Below are 18,883 nucleotides of genomic sequence, written 5' to 3'. Positions count from 1 at the left end.
CGGGCCGGCGGGCTCCGGGCTCGGCGCAGACCGAGCGCTCAGCTGACCCTTTCCGCGCCTCTGCGTCGGGCTCCCTGGCGTGGTGTCACCGGACAGTCGCCACACCCTTCAGGGAGGCGTTGCTCCCACCGAGCCGGGAAGTATAAAGCGGCTGAGGAACTTGTGCGACCCCCCAAGCAACTCCTGTGCTAAGCCACGCGCTGAGCCACAGGGTGCGCCGACAGCGCCTCCGCCCCTCCGCAAGCTCCGCCTCAGAGACGCCCTCCGACCCCGGAGCGGAGCAGCCGTCGCAGCCCCGGACCTCTCCGAGGCCTTCCTGGCGCCGGCCGGAGCCTACCTGATCGCTCCCACCCCGTCGGCCGACACCGGGAGCCGCAGAGTGAGAAGACCGTCCCGCAGGTCCTGGCGACGCAGGAACTACACTTCCCGTGAGGCTTGGCGGCGTCGGGCAGGGTGCTGCGCAGCCGCGCGCCCGGCGTGCGTGGCGGCGTCAGCGGTTCTAGAACGTTGCTGTGGTAGCGCTCGGGCGCCATGTTAGGACGAAGGGGAAGGAGGAGAAGCGCTTAAAGCGGCGGGAGCGGGTGCGGGAGTGGGGTTGGACCCAGGGCTGAGGCAGGCCCCCCTCCCTCCCGCCTCAGTGGATCATGCCCAGGGCGGCAGCGGCGGCGGTTGCGGGGGGGAAGTGACTGGGCGGTGCCGGCGCAGGAGACGATGCCGTTGTAAGTGATTTGTGTGTGTTTTCTGTCGCACGCCGGCTGGGCCTCGGGGGCGTCGGGGGAGCGGGCGGGGGTGGCGCGCGAGCCGGACGCTCGCCCCGTGGGAAGTCGGGCGGCCGGCCGGGCCTGAGGCTCCTCTTCCCGTTTGCTCAGCCGCCGGCCGGCCGGCCGCACTTCCCCCGTCTTGGCTCGGTTCGCGCGTCGCCCCCGGGCCGGTTCCGGGCCTGGGGGGCGAGGGGGGCCCGTCCCCTTGCAGAGGGCGAGGCTGCGGTGCCCCGGAGCCGACGGCTCCCGCTGCTCCGCGCAGCCCGGGCTGCGGGGGAGAGGGCAGCCCCGCCGCCAAACAATGCCCGGCGGCCGGGCAGGGGAGGCCCGGCTCTCCGCACCCGCACTCGGGGTGCGTCTGCAGAGTCCGGAGCGTGCGCCCGAGCGCTCCCCGGCTGCCCTCGGCGCGTCCCGAGGTGCGGGGGAGCTCGGTCCGGGTGGGGGGAGGCTGCGTGTCCCTGCTGCTGCCTGCTCCTTGTCGACTGCTCCTCCGTCCTTTTGTTGTGATTTTCTGATCGGAGTCCAAAAGCCAGTCCTCCCTGCCTGGGTCTGCGTCTTGGGGTTTCTTACTGTCCCGTGGCAGGCGTTTCCAGTTTTCCTCCTCTTTCCGGCTTGCCTTCCCTGTCTCCTGCCCTGTTGGAGTGAGCTACAGCTGCAGAGCCCATTGTTAGTAGATGGCAGCCTGTGTCTTCCGTGTGAGTGTGTACGGGTCTGAGCCCTCCTCTCCGATTTGTTTAGGAGTGCTCCTTTTGAGCGGACGGCCGAGCTGTCGTCACCTTTTGTGGCGCTCGGTCAAGCCAGGGCGTCGGAGCACGCCGCAAACTTGTGCTCAACTCCGAGTTAGAGGTTTTAGGGTTCGCAGTTGGCTGTGCGTGTCTCGCTACAGGTGAGAGACGAGTTTGGATGCGGGCCTCAGGGACCTCTTGCGCTTTCCGAGGTGTTTCAGGTAGACTTTGCTGGTTCTCGCCCAGCCCAGCCTGACTCACCTGTGGTCACGTTGTGACCAGCTCCAGCGCATTGTTCTTTCTGTGCTGAGGACGTTGGTGAGGCTTCGCTGCAGTGTGCATATCTAGAATCCTTGCATCTGCACGGTCCTTTTAAATGAGTCATCTTTGCATGATATGTTAAACAAGACGCACTATGAGAACTTAGTCGAAAGAATTTTGTGACTTTTCAGTAGTTTAGTAGGAGTTAGAATCAACTTAGCTGTTTGCAGTGCTAGCACGTGATCACTTTGTGTTAACTCATTTTACTGCTGTGTGTAGACACTTTCTCGATGTCAGTATTAAAAATCATGGGAAACGTACACCCTTTTGAGGTCTTAAATGAAAACATTATATAGATAAGTATGTCTTATTTTTAAGACTCAAAAGTACTTCTCTTCCTTCCTATGCATTTTTTGAGAAAAGAAGGTAGAAGCTACATCGAAGACTTTAATTTCTTCGAATTCTTCATTCAAATGAGTAGAGTGGCAGAGTCAGGGCTGATTTGTACAGATAGCTCCTTTACACTGCGCTGCTTGGAATCTGAACTGTGGCCAGTTTTATGTCAGCGCTCATTTTCGACCCCCAAGTATAGTGTAGTTCTCAAGTAATTAGACCAAGGAGCTCCTAGTTGATGCCACTAGTTTTCTTGCTCGTTCACTTGCTGTTTTCATGTTCTGGAACTGTGCTAGCATTGTGTGATTTCTGCTGTTCGTGTGATTTCTTAGCTGTGCTGTCTGTTCACTTTCAGTTTCTGTATGGCTCTGCTGCTGTTCATGGGGCGGGTGTGCAGGGTGATCACAGCAGCTGAAATCCAAGTTATTTTCCAGTAACTTCAACAACTCTGTGAGTGTAGCATGAATGCTAGGTCATTGATACTGGCTGTTTTGTTTTATGCCTTAAAAAAAATGGCATTTAGAAATTTGTTAATCGACTTCAAAAGCAGAGTGACAGATGGGTAGAGATGTGCCATCAGCTGGTTCACTCCCTGAAATGCTTGGCTGGGCTGGAGCTGGGAGCCTAGAGCTGAGCCTGGGTGTCCCGTGTGCGGGGCAGGGGCCCGGGCACCAGAGCCATCTGCTGCTGTCTGACAGGACGCGTTCACAGGGAGGCACTCGCACTCCAGGGTGGGATGTGGGTGTCCCAGCCTGCAGCAGTGATGTGTGCTGTACCAACAGGCCCAGCCCTCCTTTGTGCCCTCCGTGCTAAGCGCCAAGTGTGGTAGAGCTCAGCTGAATGGGTAGTGATCTGACTAGCCCAGAGGAGGATGGAGTGAAGGGTACAGTTACAGTTAATAAAATTGTTAGGTAGTTACAGAATGTTGTGATCAAGTGGCCCTGTTTGTCCAAGCTTACTATGTATATACTTACCTAGGGGTTTTTTTGGTTTGTGTTCTTTTTTTTAAGATTTGTTTTATTTTTATTGGAAAGTCAGATGTACAGAGAGGAGGAGAGACAGAGAGGAAGATCTACCATCTGCTAATTCACTCTCCAAGTGGCTGCAATGGCTGGAGCTGAGCTGATCTGAAGCCAGGAGCCAGGAGCCTCCAGCCTCTTCTGAGTCTCCCACATGGGTGCAGGGTCCCAAGGCTTGGGCCGTCCTTGACTGCTTTCCCAGGCCACAAGCAGGGAGCTGGATGGGAAGTGGGGCCAGCAGGACAAGAACTGACACCCATATGGGATCCTGGCTACTGTGCCTAGCTCTTTTCTTTTAATATATTTATTGAAAGAGATACGGAGAGACCTTTCACCCTCTGGTTCACTTCTCAAATAGTAGCAGTGGCTGGAGCTGCACATCTTAGAACAGCTGAGCTGACAGAAGCCAGGAACCAGGGGCTCCCTCTGGGTTTCCCACATGGCTGCAGAGGCCAAGGACTCATCCCCTGCTTTCCCGAGCGATAAGCAGGGAGCCTGCTAGACAGTGAAGCAGCCTGGCCTGAACTGTCCTTGTGGCATCAAGACAGCTTGGGGGCCACGCCATTGGCTGTAGTACCTACCTGGTGTAGAAATGATAGCTAATTGGTGAAACTTCTGGATGTTTTGATACATACGTTCTTATCTAAGTCCTGTTGACATTTGGATCAGATAATTCCTTTCACTGGATTGTACATATTGTGGGGTAATTAACAGTACTCTTTGCCCCTGCCTACCTGGTAGCAGAAGCTCTCCCAGTCCCCCTTGTCTGGAACTATTGCCAGGTGTACTCTTGGGGTGCATAACCTGGCTGAGAACTGCTTCATTAATTACAATTCTGATGCCCTTAGAAAAGTGATATTAATACTTCTGGTCAGATGCTCATTTGGCTAAGCTAAGTTCTGGGTGTCAATTTCAGCAATATGAAAGTGGAGTAACCAGTACCGTAGACCTTGCATTCATGCTGCGTTCAGAGAATGTTGTTAAAGTTACTGAAAAGAGATTTTACAAGAGTACAGCTTTCCTTCCAAGTGTTTGTGGGGGTTGTCGCAAGAGAAAGAATTGGAGTGGTATCGTTTTGTCATTAACAGGTAGAACTAGGATCTGTTGGTGGATGTGTAATACTGTGTAGCAGTGGTTCTCAGTGTGATCTGTGGATGCTTGAGATGGGGAAGGGAAACTCGCTGAGATCCTTACAAGGGTATGTAAAATCCAAACTGTTTGCCTAATGCTGAGATGTTTTTTTCAGGTTGACATGTGCCCTGTACCCACCTTAGAAACAATTAGGGCAGAGGCCCCATTTCATGTGTAATTACTGTACTTCTTTACCTAGTATGCAGAGTTTTAAAGACAGATCCTGGATAAAGCGTTAATTTCATTGGATTGAGTTTATCTTTATTTTAAAGACGTTTTTGTGTTTACATATTTGAGAAGCAGAATGGTGGAGACACATCTTGTATCAACTGGTTCATTCTCACCGGAAGACCTGTGCTGCTGCTGCAACCACTAGGTGTGGGCCAGGCTGAAGCCACAAATAGGGACTCTGCCTTACAGGGACCCGATTGCGAGGCTGCTCTTGCGCTGTCCTTCCAGGCACATCAGCGGGGAGCTGGGTCAGAAACGGAGGAGCTGGAATTGTCACTCTCATTGGATGTCTCAATCTGCTGTGTCACTACAGCGGCCCAGGGTTTATCCTTTTTAATATGCTGTGAGTGTGGAAAGTAGATTGTTTTTGAGAAAGCACTTGAAGAGCTCAACTAGTGTGTTTTTTCATAAAGCTCTATTTGCATCTCAGAAAATTTGATTTAAAAAGAAAACACTGCAGGCAGCCTAACCATAAAAAGGGGTAGTTTTATTTTGACTCATGATTTTGGAGAATCTTGGTTGAAGGACCCGTGGCTCCTGGTGATGGTGTTCTGAGATGTGCAGTCGCCGAATGGCCACCTGTTGTGCAGCCAGGATTTAATTATGGAGACTGCACCCAAGTGGACTCCAGGGTCTCCCTGAAAGCCCACCTCTAGGCTCCAGACTAAGGGGGTGTCTGTCCACTCTCCAAGAACCAGCAGTGGAAGATTTGGGGGGCCAAACCTTGAAGACATGGACCTTTGGGAAGACAGGCAATACAGAGATGAGTAGTCAAACAGTGAGCCTCTGACCTGAGACTTGAGCAGGCATTTACCCGAGGATGAAGGGAACCCAGTAGTTCAAGGAAGATAACTAACTGCTAGAGTATTTGTGGCCAGTGAAATGTCCACATTTTCAGGGCAGATGTTGTGTTGTAGTGGGAGAAGCTGCTCCTTGGGGACACCATCTGCACCTCCCCTTATCTGGTTCCAGTTCCTGTTCCTCTGCTTCTAATCCAGCATTCTTGATAAGGTGTCGGCGGGGAGGCTGTGCCTGGGTTCCTGCCCCAGATGAGTTCTGGGCTGCCGCCTTGGCGCTTAGCTCTAGCTGTGGGAGCAGCAAATGAAAAGCCAGCTTTTCTCTCCTTGCTCTTGTTCTCAGTCACATTGCCTTTTAAATAAAAACAAAAAATGAATTTTTAAAAGAAAGTTTTCAAGCGAAAACTTTAGTTTGGCAAGTTCATTTCTGCCTTTGTGAACTTGACAGCTTCTTTCTCCTTTAAGATGGTTTTGATGAAATTGATGAGGATAGTATTATTTCTCGGGTATTGTGTAATGTGCTAGTATTTACAAGATGCATGTGACAATGTACCTGTGTGTTCCAAGTGATCCATCTTGTGTAATAAGCTCCTGAGAGTGAAAGGGGCTTTGACGTGCGTTGGGGGGTCTGGCCCTTGATGCCACTGGAGTAAAGGAGTTCATTATGTGTTCAGCTTTTAAGAATGTGCTTAACCGTTTCTGGGCCTTTTGACTAATATCAATGAAGATGCTACTTGTAATTTTGATGTAATATCAAACTCTCCACGATTAAATTTAACATTGGTATGATACCAGCTCTTTTTTTCTTTTTTAAAGATTTATTTTTATTACAAAGTCAGATATACAGAAAGGAGGAGAGATAGAGAGGAAGATCTTCCGTCCGATGATTCACTCCCCAAGTGAGCGCAACGGCCGGTGCTGAGCCGATCTGAAGCCAGGAACCAGGAACCTCCTCCAGGTCTCCCACGCAGGTGCAGGGTCCCAAAGCATTGGGCCGTCCTCGACTGCCTTCCCAGGCCACAAACAGGGAGCTGGACGGGAAGTGGAGCTGCTGGGATTAGAACCAGTACCCATATGGGATCCTGGTGCGTTCAAGGCGAGGACCTTAGCCGCTAGGCCACGCCACCGGGCCTGATACTAGCTTAATATCAAATGCTTTAACTAGAACAATTATTTTTGCAACCATTGAATGTAGAAGCAGAGGATCTTTGTTTTAGGCAGATTTAGAAATATCTGCTAAGTTGAAAAAGTCATATTTTTTAAAGATTTATTTATTTTTATTGGGAAGTCAGATATACAAAGAGGAGGAGAGACAGAGAGAAAGATATTCCGTCCACTGATTCACTCCCCAAGTGACCACAATGGCTGGTGCTTCGCTGATTCGAAGCCAGGAGCCAGGAACCTCCTCCACTGCACTGGGCCTGAAAAAAGCCATTTTTACCGAATTTTTTGGTTTGGGAAATGTTTTTTAAGTTAAAGATGTAGTGAGTTTTTTGTTAAATGAATACTTATAATTTTCTGTTTAAGGGCCTGGCACAGTAGCCTAGCAGCTAAAGTCCTCCCGTTCCATGTGCTGGGATCCCATATGGGTGCCAGTAAAATCCGGGCAGCCCCACTTCTCATCCAGCTCCCTGCTTGTGGCCTGGGAAAGCAGTCGAGGATGGCCCAAAGCCTTGGGACTCTGCACCCATGTGGGCAACCAGGAGGAAGTTCCTGGCTTCAGATCAGCTCAGCTCCGGCCATTGTAGTCACTTGGGGAGTGAATCATTGGACAGAAGATCTTCCTCTCTATCTCTCCTCCTCTCTGTATATCTGATTTTCCAACAAAATAAATATTTTAAAAAATGCTATACTTTTTTTTTTTTTAAGATTTATTTTTTATTGGAAAGGCGGATATACAGAGAGGAGAGACAGAGAGGAAGATCTTCTGTCCGATGATTCACTCCCCAAGTGAGCGCAACGGCTGATGCTATGCCGATCCGAAGCCAGGAGCCTCTTCCAGGTCTCTCACGCGGGTGTAGGGTCCCAAAGCTTTGGGCCGTCCTCGACTGCTTTCCCAGGCCACAGGCAGGGAGCTGGATGGGAAGCGGGGGGCCGTCGGGATTAGAACCGGCGCCCATATGGGTTCCCAGGCGTGCAAGGCGAGGACCTTAACCACTGCGTTTTTCCGTTAAAATGTTCAGTGAAATAAATATTGGCCGTCATAGTCTATGTAAATAAATTTTTTAGTGTACCCAATGAATTTGTAAGAGTTGGTCCTGAGATGGAAAGGTTTTGAGAGCTTGCTTGCTGTTCTGTGCCCAGTGACTGGAGCTGCTTTGAACACGGGCTGGAAGGAAACGCACACCTACATTTATGTCTTTTTTGTTGTTAATGGAAACAAGTGTATTAAAAAATTAGGAGTTCAATGATCAGATTTTAAGGTTCAGAGGTTTGTTTTTTTCTCTTGAATGGTTTGCCAGTTCAGTGAATGTTTCTGGTTTTGGAATGTGGTGTTAGATTTTTGAATTTGTTTTGTCATCATGCTTTTTGGTAGAGAAGTTGGAAGGGAAGATACTAGGAGTTGGATACATTTATGGGCATATTTAGTTCCCATTCTTTGATTCCTAAACACCCAAGTGAAAGACTTTTTGCTTGTTAACTTCTCAGATGTTTTTGTTACCAGAGCATTCCACCCCTTGGCAAGTTAGCTTTAAGTTAACACTGCAGTTGCAGGTCTGGTTGCATCTAGGCAGGTTTGTAAGAACTGTGGAGATGAGGCCATTTGGAATGCTAGACAGAGGTGTTTCTCAGTTATGTGTCTTTGAAAGGCAGATTTACGGAGAGAATGACAGAGAAAGATCTTCCATCTGCTGGTTTACTTCACAGATGGCCGCAGTGGCCAGACAGGGCTGGTCTGAACCAGGAGCTTCCTCTGGATCTCCCACGTGGGTACGAGTTCCTAAGGCCTTGGGCCATCCTTCGCTGCTTTCCCAGGCCCGAGCAGAGAGCTGCATGTGGGCAGTGGAGCAGCCTGGGCACACACCATTGCCCTTGTGGTATACTGGTGCTTGAAGGTGGACAAGGGTTAGTTCTTGAGCCACGGCACCAGACCCATTTTTTTTGTCTTTTGTTTTTTAGGGAGAGGGAGAGATATGAAATATGAGATGAGTTAGCGATACCTTCCATTGTTTGGGCTGTTCCCCAAATGGTTGAAACTGTTGGGGCTGGGCCAGGCTGAAGCCAGGAGCCCAGACCCTCTTCCAGGCCTCCCACACAGGTTCAGGGTCCCAAAGCATTGGGCCGTCCTCGACTGCCTTCCCAGGCCACAAGCAGGGAGCTGGATGGGAAGTGGGGCCGCTAGACAGAGTCAACTTTTAAGTTCCAGTGTTTTGTTTGTGGAGCGCTCAGATATTCCATGACTCACTGGTAGCATTAACACGAAGGACGTTATGTAGTTCATGTGGAGAGTTTACTAGACTGTAGAACTGAAGTTTTTAGTGTACATTTTTGAGGCCTTTGTGTGCTACTTTGAAAGTTTTTCCTTGTTTTTTTTTTTTTTTTTAATTTTGGGTTGCAGACTGGAAGAATTGTGTAATATTCACTTTGTAGAAATTTAAATGTTTAAGAAAGAAAAGTGTGTGGAGACTTAGAATCCTTCTGTAACACAATTGTCTTTATATGTTATTTAGAAATTAGCTTCTTAATGACAGTTATAATTTTGGGGTGCTTCATTTTGGTCATCATTATTTAAATTGCATTTTCTAGAGATAATTTACATAATATGATTTAATACATTTTGACTTTTTTCTGACATTTTCCTGCTTCTTCGGGTTCTTTATTTCTTTTCCAATTAGTTATCCATGGACTAATTTCTTAGTGAGCAAATATGTTATCTTAGCTGCGTGTTTTCCTGTAAGGTACTATCATTGCATGATAAGGTTCTGTGAAAGAGATTGTTAGTTCTGTTAGGAATTAAAATTTAATATGCATTGAGACGCTTCAGAGACCTTTACAGGGGTGGAGTGGGTTCCCAGTGTCTGCTTTCCCCTCTTTTGGGGGTACCCCTGGGGGGTGCACACTGCTCATTTAAAGCTTATTTTTGGGCCATATATTGACCTGTTTTCTACATCTGTGCACCTCTAACCCAGGAGTGACTGGAAATTTATTTTTAGTTAGTTTTTATATTCCAGACATTTTTGGCTGATGTAACAGTAGCCTTCCGTTTGAATCCTCTGTTCTAGTATTTAAGGTTTTTTTTTTTTTTTTAAGATTTATTGGTTTGAAAGGCAGAGTGACAAGGGACTCAGAGGTGAGATCTTCATCCACTGGTTTAGTTTACAAATGTCTGTCTGGTCTCCCAAGTGAGTTAGCACTTTGAATCCATCGTCCGCTGCCTTCCCTGTAGAGGGGACTTGATGGACAGCGAGGGAGCAAGGGCTGGGCCAGGTGCTCTCAACTGCCCGGCCACAGTGCTTACCCCCGCTCTGCCAGGTGTGTGTTCCACTGATTTCAAACCATGTATTGTGTCCTTGTGATTCATTCACTTAATGTGTGTGCTTGCTTGAGTTAGAGGTGTGTGCTATATGTGCATATAACATAGTTATGTTACATGTAGACTTTCTTGAAGTAGAAGGAACAAATAAGTGGATGTTTCTCGTAACTCATTATACAAAGCTGGATGATGGAAGTATGTTTTCGATAAAGTTAAGATTTCCAACTTACATATGATTTGTTTTGCCATCACCATGTTAATATTGAAAGTAATGTAGACAGTAGTCATTTTGTGAAATTAGGAAGGACAAACTTTTAGGAGTTTAGAAATTTGATCCTGCTTTTGTAATATTCTGATAAGGTAGTTGAAGTAGAGAGCTTTCCAAGCAGTGTGTGTGTGTGCGCACAAACGTGTGCGTACACTTGACAAGGAAAGATTGGAGGATTTAATTTAAAAAAGAATGGAAAAGTTAAGAGAAGTCTTATGAAATATGAATGTCCATTCTTCATAATAGTAAGACTTCTCAATTGAATTGGTAATGAATTGGCCCCTGGGAAAGAATGCAGAGGACCCCAAAGTAAGTCATGTCCTGGTCCTGACTATCTATTCAGTTTAAATTAAATGAGTAAAGTCCGACATGAGTGGGTTAGTGCAGTAGGTAATAAATTAAAACCGTAATCATTATAAAATGTTAGTAAAGTCTGAAGGGAAAATCGAGATAGTGTGTGAGCGCAGTGGGCAAGGCTGGCTGTCGGCGCCTGCTCAGTGCTCTGCAGGGGCTCCTGGGGTCAGGAGGTGTTACTACCAGGAGTCAACACCATGGGGATGTGTGCAAATGCTCTCTGGGTCTTCCCTGCAACGTTGTTGGACCCAGTATTGTTTGAATAAATATTCACGTGAAAGTGGGAAAAATATATTTAGGTTCTGGGAGAAAAATATAGTTTCTTGTGTGTGTGAAATTACATTTTTTGAAAGATTGATTTATTTTTCGTTGGAAAAACAGGAGAGACAGAAAGATCTTTCATCTGCTGTTTCACCCCAAAAATGGCTGCAACTGCCAGAGCTGAGCCAGTCTAAAGCCAGCAGCCAGGAGCCTCTTCCAGGTCTCCTACACGGGCGCAGAGTCCCAAGGCCTTGGGTCATTCTCCACTGCCTTCCCAGGCCTTAAGCAGGGAGCTTAAGTATGGGAAGTGGAGCAGCTGGAATATGAATCAGTGCACATTTAGAATGCTGGCGCTTGGAGGTGGAGGATTAGCTAGTTGAGCCAATGTGCCGACCCCTGAAAGAAGCAATTTCTTTCTTTTTTTTTTTTTTTTGAAGATTTATTTTTCTTTATTGGAAAGTCAGATTTACAGAGAAAATGAAAGAGAAAGGTTTTGGATCTGCTGATTCACTCCCCAAGTGACCACAACAGCCGCAGCTGAGCTGAGCTGAAGCCAGGAGCTTCTACCAGGTCTCCCATATGGGTGCAGGGTCCCAGGGCTGACCAAAAGCAGGGAGCTGGATGTCAGGTGGAGCAGCCGGGACATGAACCGGTTGCCCATATGGGATCCTGGCAAGTGCAAAGCAAGGATTTAGCCACCGAGCCGTTGAGCTGGGTTCCTACACGTTGTCTTAAGAAACAGAATTTGTAGGAAATCAACTGATCTGAAGTTAGTCTTTTTCTTTTTTAAAGATTTATTTTTATTGGGAAGTCAGATACACAGAGAGGAGGAGACAGAAAGTAAATCTTCCATCTGCTGGTTCACTCCCCAAGTGGCTGCAATGGCCAGAACTGAACCGATCCAAAGCCAGGGGCCCGGAGCCTCTTCTGGGTCTCCAACACGGATGCAGGGTTCCAAGGTTTCGGGCCATCCTCGACTGCTTTCCCAGGCCACAAGCAGGGAGCTGGATGGGAAGCAGGGCTGCCAGGTTGTGAACTGGTGCTCATATGGGATCCCAGTGTGTGGAAGCGAAGTGAATTTCCTACGCTTTAAAACTTGTAGATATTTTTACCAGTTGTATTGAAATCTTGGTGGTTTTACATATTTGAGCTTCTCGTAAAATGAAAGGTCTTTTAAAATAACACTGTTATTGAAGTATAAATATCTGAGTGAAAATCAGTAACCTGGCATCCTCGCGTGAATATTATTATTTTTCCCCAAGTATGCTCGCTTATGCTCTTCATCCCATTGTCTGTGACTTTTATTCATTATAAGTCAAATGCCGAATGCCAGTTGGAACTCTAGTGATGGTAAATATTGTCATTGTCTTTTCTAAAACAGGAATATTGGGGAGAGGCACACACTGACTTCTCTCCCCAAATGATGAAGTCTGTGAAACCCTGGGCTAGGCTGGGGGGAGAGCCTCTGTGCTGGGCGCCCAGTGCCTGCTCTCCGGGATGCCCTGGCCGGAAGCTGAGCTGGAAGTGGGCACTGGGACTTGGCCAGATGAGCTGCTTGAAACAGTGGCTTGAGCGGCTACCCACAGTTCTGGCCCTGCTTTTGGTTACTTGTAAGAAGACATTTTTTGAAAGTAAAAATGTTGTAGATTGTGGCAGGGAACCAGCTGTTAAGTCGTGTTTTTCCGAAGTGGTTTTTCTGATGCTGCAGATTTATTTCCCATTACGATGTTTTTGGCAGTAATTCTGTCCCGTTCCGTTGTAGTCCAGTTACAACGCAGGGATCACAGCAAGCGCAGCCGCCCCAGAAGCACTATGGCATTACTTCTCCTATCAGCCTAGCAGCCCCCAAGGAGACCGACTGCATCCTCACCCAGAAGCTCATCGAGACTCTGAAGCCCTTTGGGGTGTTTGAAGAGGAAGAGGAACTGCAGCGCAGGTGAGTAGCTGTGTGTGTGTGTACTGTTTAACTTACAATGTTTAATAGTGTTCCTACATGAAAAGGCTTGGGTTGTTCTCCCGAAATCTGCATGTCCCAGTACAAGTGTTACATAGGAGAGAAAACATGTAGTTTTCTTTGTCTTGAGTCGGATTTTTGGTGCTTTTGATTATTATAGTACAAAATTGTTAGGAGAAAGGGGAATATCTACCCAGTGTAACAGGCCTGTACAGGCTAACTTTATTTAAGTACTTTGCTTCTCATCACTGAAAAATTTAGAATTTATAAGCCACCTGGTAAAACACATTTTTTCATTTAATCAGATACATTTAATCAGTAATGACTTGATACTTGATTGATAATTGCTTTATCAACAGGATTTTAATTTTGGGAAAATTAAATAACCTGGTTAAAGAGTGGATACGAGAAATCAGTGAAAGTAAGGTAAGGTGACTTTTTTGTGTATGAAATGATTTGCCATGTGCAGGCAGCTGGGAAGTCACGCGTGACAGTTAGCTGACGGAGTCTGGCAGGTCTAGAGTCTAGCAGAGTCATTGGACTTGATAACAGCTGCTCTCCACAGAAACATTACCTAAGAGGTTGCTACTCTCTGAGGAATCCTGCAGTAAACACATCCAAGCGCTTTGTTAGACTCTCAACTTGGAGTATCTTAGTTTTTTAGCAAGATTATTCTGTGAGTTCCTAGAACGTTTTTCTCAATACTTAGATACAACTCACGCATTCCTGACATTGTGCTTCTGGTGAAGGAACTGTATTTTGTCCGTGCAGTGAATTTGACCCACTTTTAAAACACCATAAATAATGACAAATTTTCCAGAGTATTACAAAATCCATGTTTGATATCTATTAGAACTGAAAAATTGAGGGAAAGAGAACCAAGAGTGGGAGAGAACCTCAGTAGCACAGACTGTCGGCATAAAAGGAAGTTCAGGGTTTTGGTTTTAGCCAGACTTGTAAAGGCTTCTGGCTTTAAACAGTATTATATAGTTCAAATGGCTGACCAAAACTTGAGCAACTAGAATGTTTATTGTTGACTTTATGAATGGAATGTAGGTTTTTGAAAAAGAAATTATGGAGCTGAGCAAAGATGTGTAAGTCTAAGGATTTTTAATTGTGTTTTGAACTTAGTGTTAACTTTCTATAGGAAATTTAGTCCATTTTGAGGGATTTTTCTTAACTGTTGAAATTTAAAACCCTAGTCAAATATTTTAAAAAAAAAAGGAAACTTTACGTTTCTTGCATTAGTAATTGTTGATTCATTTTGTTCTTTTTTTCCTGAGGGTAAGAAAAATTGCTAGTAATTTATGCTTAGCCTGCTCATCTGCACAGCTCTGTAGGTTGCCAGTTGAAGAGGTGAGGTTTGGCAGAGTTTGGTCATGTGTGGAGAGAACTTCCTTTCTCGATGTGAGCAGTGGTGATCACCTGTGGGGACTCACTGGGGCCCTGAGGACGAGAGGCAACGTGCCTGTCCTCTTTCTAGTCGGGTCACTGCCTCCTGCCCCCTCGGCTGGGCAGACAATGCCACATCAACTCTACAACTGTTAACATAAGAATGTGGAATGCTCGGGGCGGGGGCAGGAGGGGATGGCAACAGTTGTCTTGATGCATTTTTTTTCCAGAAGAGAGAGAATTCTATACTAGTGTGGGTCTTCATCAGAGACCGTTAACATTGCTTTCACAGCAGCTTAGTTGTGCTTTTGAGGTTTGCATACTCCATGTGCATTGTTGCTTTTAGTTGGGCTGTTTTTGTTGCTGTTGTTTTTAAAGCACAGTCTTGTTTGAAGCACTGTCTCATGCTCCACTGGCAAAATAACTTTTATGTTTCGGTAGAATCTTCCACAGTCTGTGATTGAAAACGTTGGCGGAAAAATTTTTACATTTGGATCTTACAGATTAGGAGTACATACAAAAGGTAAATTTGTAAAATTTATGTTGAGAAAGCTTTTGGAAATTTCTTAAAGGTTATAATAGATCTGTTTCAGTTATTTGTATGTCATGTGACTTAGGTTTGTGTGGAAGAGATAATGCTTTAAAAAGTTTAGGTTTGTTAAAAAAATACAAAATGATACCTTATACCTTTTACCATCTAGTGTAGAATTAAAATTTTAGTAACTTTAAAAATGAGTAGCTTAGAAGTTCGCAGGTAAAGTCAATGGGTTGGACAGTGTGAATACGGAACATATGTCCCTTTAGCGGTTCCCTTTAGGGCAATGTGGCTGGCTTTATATCATTTGTCCTTCTTAAAGAATATCACTTTGGAAATAGAACAACGATGAATTAAAGCTCATTAGAAGACCCGTAGATTCTCTTTTCACACTTCTGTTCATAGACAAATTGTAGTATATAACCAAGGTGAAAACAGAAATGTATATCTGGGCCCGGCACAGTGGCCTAGCGGCTAAAGTCCTAGCCTTGAATGTGCTGGGATCCCATATGGGTACCGGTTCTAGTCCTGGAAGCTCTGTTTCAATCCAGCTCCCTGCTAGTGACCTGGAGAGCAGTGAAGGACAGCCCAAAGCCTTGGGACCCTGCACCTGTGTGGGAGACCTGGAAGAAGTTCCTGGCTCCTGGCTTCAGATCAGCGCAGCTCCGGCTGTTGCGGTCACTTGGGGAGTGAATCATTAGATGAAAGATCTTCTCTGTCTTCCCTCCTCTCTGTATGTCAGACTTAGCAATAAAAATAATTTTTTTTTAAAAAAAGTGTATGTCCATGACCGTTGATAATCATGGTGGATATCCTCTGAAAGTATAGCTATTTCCTGTATGCAAAAAGATACACCATGAATATCTAACATGTAATAAATAAAGTCAGTAATTCTTACTGGACACTGAGCTAAGGTCTTAATTTTCATTATTTTATGTATTTCTCAGTACTTTTATTCTCATAATCAATAGTGTAAAATTTAAAAAGGACCATTGGGCATAAAGACTTTTCCCTTGGCATTTACTGGTAGAGATGGTGATGTTTGGGCAATCTGAGGCTGCTTCCTATCTATCAGCCATTGACCTGAGGCAGGTGTTGTGGCACAGCTGGGAAAGCCACAGCTTGGGACACCTCCATCCTCTGTTGGAGTCTTTGCCTGGGAAGCGACAAGTGATGGCTCAAGGGCTTGGGTTCTTGCCATTTAATGGATGACCTTCCTTCAGCCTGGTCCAGTGTCACTGTCCCACAGCAATGGACTTGGTGCACGGAGCCTGCGTGGACTCTGACTGATGATCAAAAGTCAAAGTTTATACACTGAGGGTCATATGGGATAAGGGAGGAGGTATTGAGCTTACCAACAAACCCATCCACTGTTTCTATACTTTTGTTTGGAACTCCTTTTGTTTTGTATGTTCTACCAAGTGTTCTCATACACATACTGTCCACTCAACTGTTCTCATACAAATGATATCCAATCAGGTATACAAAAGGTAGCCATTCGGTTGTTCTCATACAAACATTATCCAATCAGTTGTAATCCTGTGCTTGCTGACCTTCTAGGGTCACAGTGTCCTCCTACAGTCCAGCTCTAGCATTAGAGAGTGAACCAGCAAATGGAAGATCATTCCAGTCTGTCACTGCCTGCAAATAAATAGCTATAACAGGGTGTGTTCAGCAGCGAAGTATGCTGTGTGTTTGGATACGTGTCCCTCTCTATTCCCCATTACTTTGTCCCCAGGAGGAGGAGTACTGTTGATTATTACACATCCTGTATAATTTTTTTTCTCCCTCTTTAAAAATATGCTAAATCTACAGCCTTTAAAGTAGTGTCTTAGCCTCTCATTTTTTAGGGAAGTAACTGTGTTAACCTGATTCCACACTTCCTTTTTTGATCCTAATTATTGATTATAATCCTTTCTGTGTTCTGTGTACTCAGTGCTGGTATCAAGTACCACATTATTGATGTAACTTAGTATGGTCTGTTTCTATAGATTTCTGTTAATAATCTCTGAAGTTTGTTTTCAATATCATACTTATGGATTAAAATTTGTAGAGGAAGAAAATACTTTTGTAAGGATTTTTTAAAAAATGAAGATGTATTTATTTTTATTGAGAGAGAAGGAGAGACAGAGAGAAAGATCTTCTGTGCTGGTTCACTCCTCAAGTGGCCGTAATGGCCACAGCTGAGCTGATTGAAACCCAGGAGCTCTTCCAGGTCTCCCATGCAGGTGCAGGATCCCAAGGCTTTGGGCTGTCCTACTGCTTACCCAGGCCACAGGAGCTGGAAGGGAAGTGGAGCATCTGGGATACAAAGTGGCACCCTGGGAATCCTGGAGCCTACAAGGCAAGTACTTTGGCCACTAACTGTGCCAGGCCCAGAAAGTGCTTATTTGTTTAGTTAATTGCTGTGACTAAGGACATCAGGATGTTGAATATATGCTTGATAGTTTTCTCTCTTCCAAGAAAATCCTGAATCACCTTTATTCGTATTCTGTTTTAGCTGGACCACTGTATGTAGAGGAAGCTACAGGGAAAAGCATGCCCTGTCTATTTCAGCTACCTCTGTTGATGGGTAACTTTTATGAAGGGATGGGGCACTTTAGAGGCTCACCAATACAATGTCAAAGAATGCTCTGATAAGATGGAGAATAACTCCCCTGTGATATTAACTAGTGATTGATGGCATTTTTAGGTGCTGATATTGATGCGCTGTGTGTTGCACCAAGACATGTTGATCGAAGTGACTTTTTCACCTCATTCTATGACAAGTTGAAATTACAGGAAGAAGTAAAGGATTTAAGAGTAAGTAGATGTTAGGATTGAAAGGGGAGGGTTTAAATTATTTAGTAAGTTGGTGGAATTTATTTATTAAGCTGTTAGAGTTTGCTAGGCCTTCTAAACACTTAAGATGGGCTTAAAAAAAAGATGGGTTTGCATTTTATTTCCAGTAAGCTTAACATGAATCTGAAAGCTCTTACACATCAAGAAATGGAGCCAAACAAAATAAGTTTCAGTGATGTGGCCTCATTCAACCCCGGGGTTTCTAAGCTGATTTGTCTGATATGTAGCCAACATGTCTTCAGGTTTGTTGCCCAGAACTATTTTCTGTCAGACATGATGCTATATTATATTAAAACAATTTCCATTTAAAAATACTTGGGATAGCAAAAGTTTGCTTCCTTCTCTTACAGGCTGTTGAAGAGGCATTTGTACCAGTTATCAAACTTTGTTTTGATGGGATAGAGGTAAGTTTCTGTGGACACTGGTTTTGATTGATGTGGGTTAAAATTATTTTTAACAAGTTAGAGATTTTTTATTTTTACTTAAAGGAGTTACAGAGAGAGAGGGGGAGACAGAAAGAGAAATTGCATCTGGTGGTTCACTCCCCAAATGGATGTAGTAGCCATAGCTGAGCTGGTCTGAAGCTGAGGTCCAGAAGCCTTTCCGAGTGTCCCTTTTGGGAACAGAGGCCAAGGCTTTGGGCCATCCTTCACTCCTTCACTGTGTAAAATCATAAGCAAGGACGTGGATGAGAATTAGAGCATCCAAGACTGAAGCTGATGTGCATATGGGATGCATGTGTTGCAGGCTTGATGTGCCATAGCACAGTACAATCATGCTGTAAGCGGGATTTTTTTGAAGGTTTATGTTTTGAAAGGTAGAGTTAAAGAGAGAGAGATTTTCCATTTGCTGGTTCACTCCCCACCTGGCCACAGTGTTTGGAACTGGGTCAGGCCAATGTAAGGAGTTTGGAGTTTCTTTGAGGTGTCCCATGTAGGTGCAGGGCCACCATTGCTTTCTCAGGCACATGAGCTGTATGGAAAGTAGAGTAGCGGGGACTTGAAGTAGTTCTTGTCTGGGATACTAACATGGCTGGCAGTTCCCTAACTTGCTATGCCACAGAACCAGCATCAACTGGTTCTTCTAAAGTTTTTATTTGTTTGAGATCCAGTTGTTACCCGGTGGTTCATTCCCTTACATGCCTGCAATGGCCTGTTTGGAGACCGTCTGGGAGCAGAGAACTCAAAGGGGCTTCTTCGTGGTGACATCACCATGCTGTCACTTCTGCTGTACTTTGACGTCCAGCCAGGCATTGAACCCAGGCACTTCACAATGGAATGTAGGCCTGTTAGTCAGTCACTAGACCAAACACCTGCCTCATACCATTGACTGTAGTCGATTTGTAATGTAAATTATCCTATGATGCTCCATTTCCCCGAAAAGAATATTATTCATGACAACAATTTTTTTTTGTGGGATTTTATGCTACTTTTCTCAGTTCATGAGCAGGGAGCTGAATTGGACGGAAGTGGAATAACTGGGACAT

The 18,883-nt window shown here is 45.5% G+C and overlaps 1 protein-coding gene across 10 annotated transcripts in view; it reads left to right on the top strand.

Moving 5' to 3' along the window:
• Positions 1-496: 496 nt before the first annotated feature.
• Positions 497-18,883, top strand: part of PAPOLA (poly(A) polymerase alpha) — a 52,509-nt gene continuing 34,122 nt past the window's right edge. For 5 of the 10 annotated variants that reach the window (XM_040975096.1, XM_040975094.1, XM_040975095.1 and 2 more), the window contains exons 1-6: positions 502-719; positions 12,438-12,611; positions 12,989-13,055; positions 14,463-14,544; positions 17,249-17,358; positions 17,748-17,801. In XM_040975096.1, coding sequence (XP_040831030.1) covers positions 712-719; positions 12,438-12,611; positions 12,989-13,055; positions 14,463-14,544; positions 17,249-17,358; positions 17,748-17,801 — 495 coding nt within the window. In that variant the 5' untranslated portion in view covers positions 502-711. Of the gene's footprint in view, positions 720-4,247; positions 4,358-12,437; positions 12,612-12,988; positions 13,056-14,462; positions 14,545-17,248; positions 17,359-17,747; positions 17,802-18,883 lie in introns of all 10 variants that reach the window. The other 5 variants (XM_040975091.1, XM_040975087.1, XM_040975086.1 and 2 more) reach the window with 4 other exon arrangements.

The sequence above is a fragment of the Ochotona curzoniae genome, unplaced genomic scaffold (genome assembly GCF_017591425.1).
Source record: "Ochotona curzoniae isolate NIBS_2020 unplaced genomic scaffold, NIBS_Ocur_1.0 contig_2688, whole genome shotgun sequence".
Taxonomy (NCBI): domain Eukaryota; kingdom Metazoa; phylum Chordata; class Mammalia; order Lagomorpha; family Ochotonidae; genus Ochotona; species Ochotona curzoniae.
Note: the sequence above shows the minus strand (reverse complement) of the source record. Positions and strands in the feature narration are given on the sequence as shown.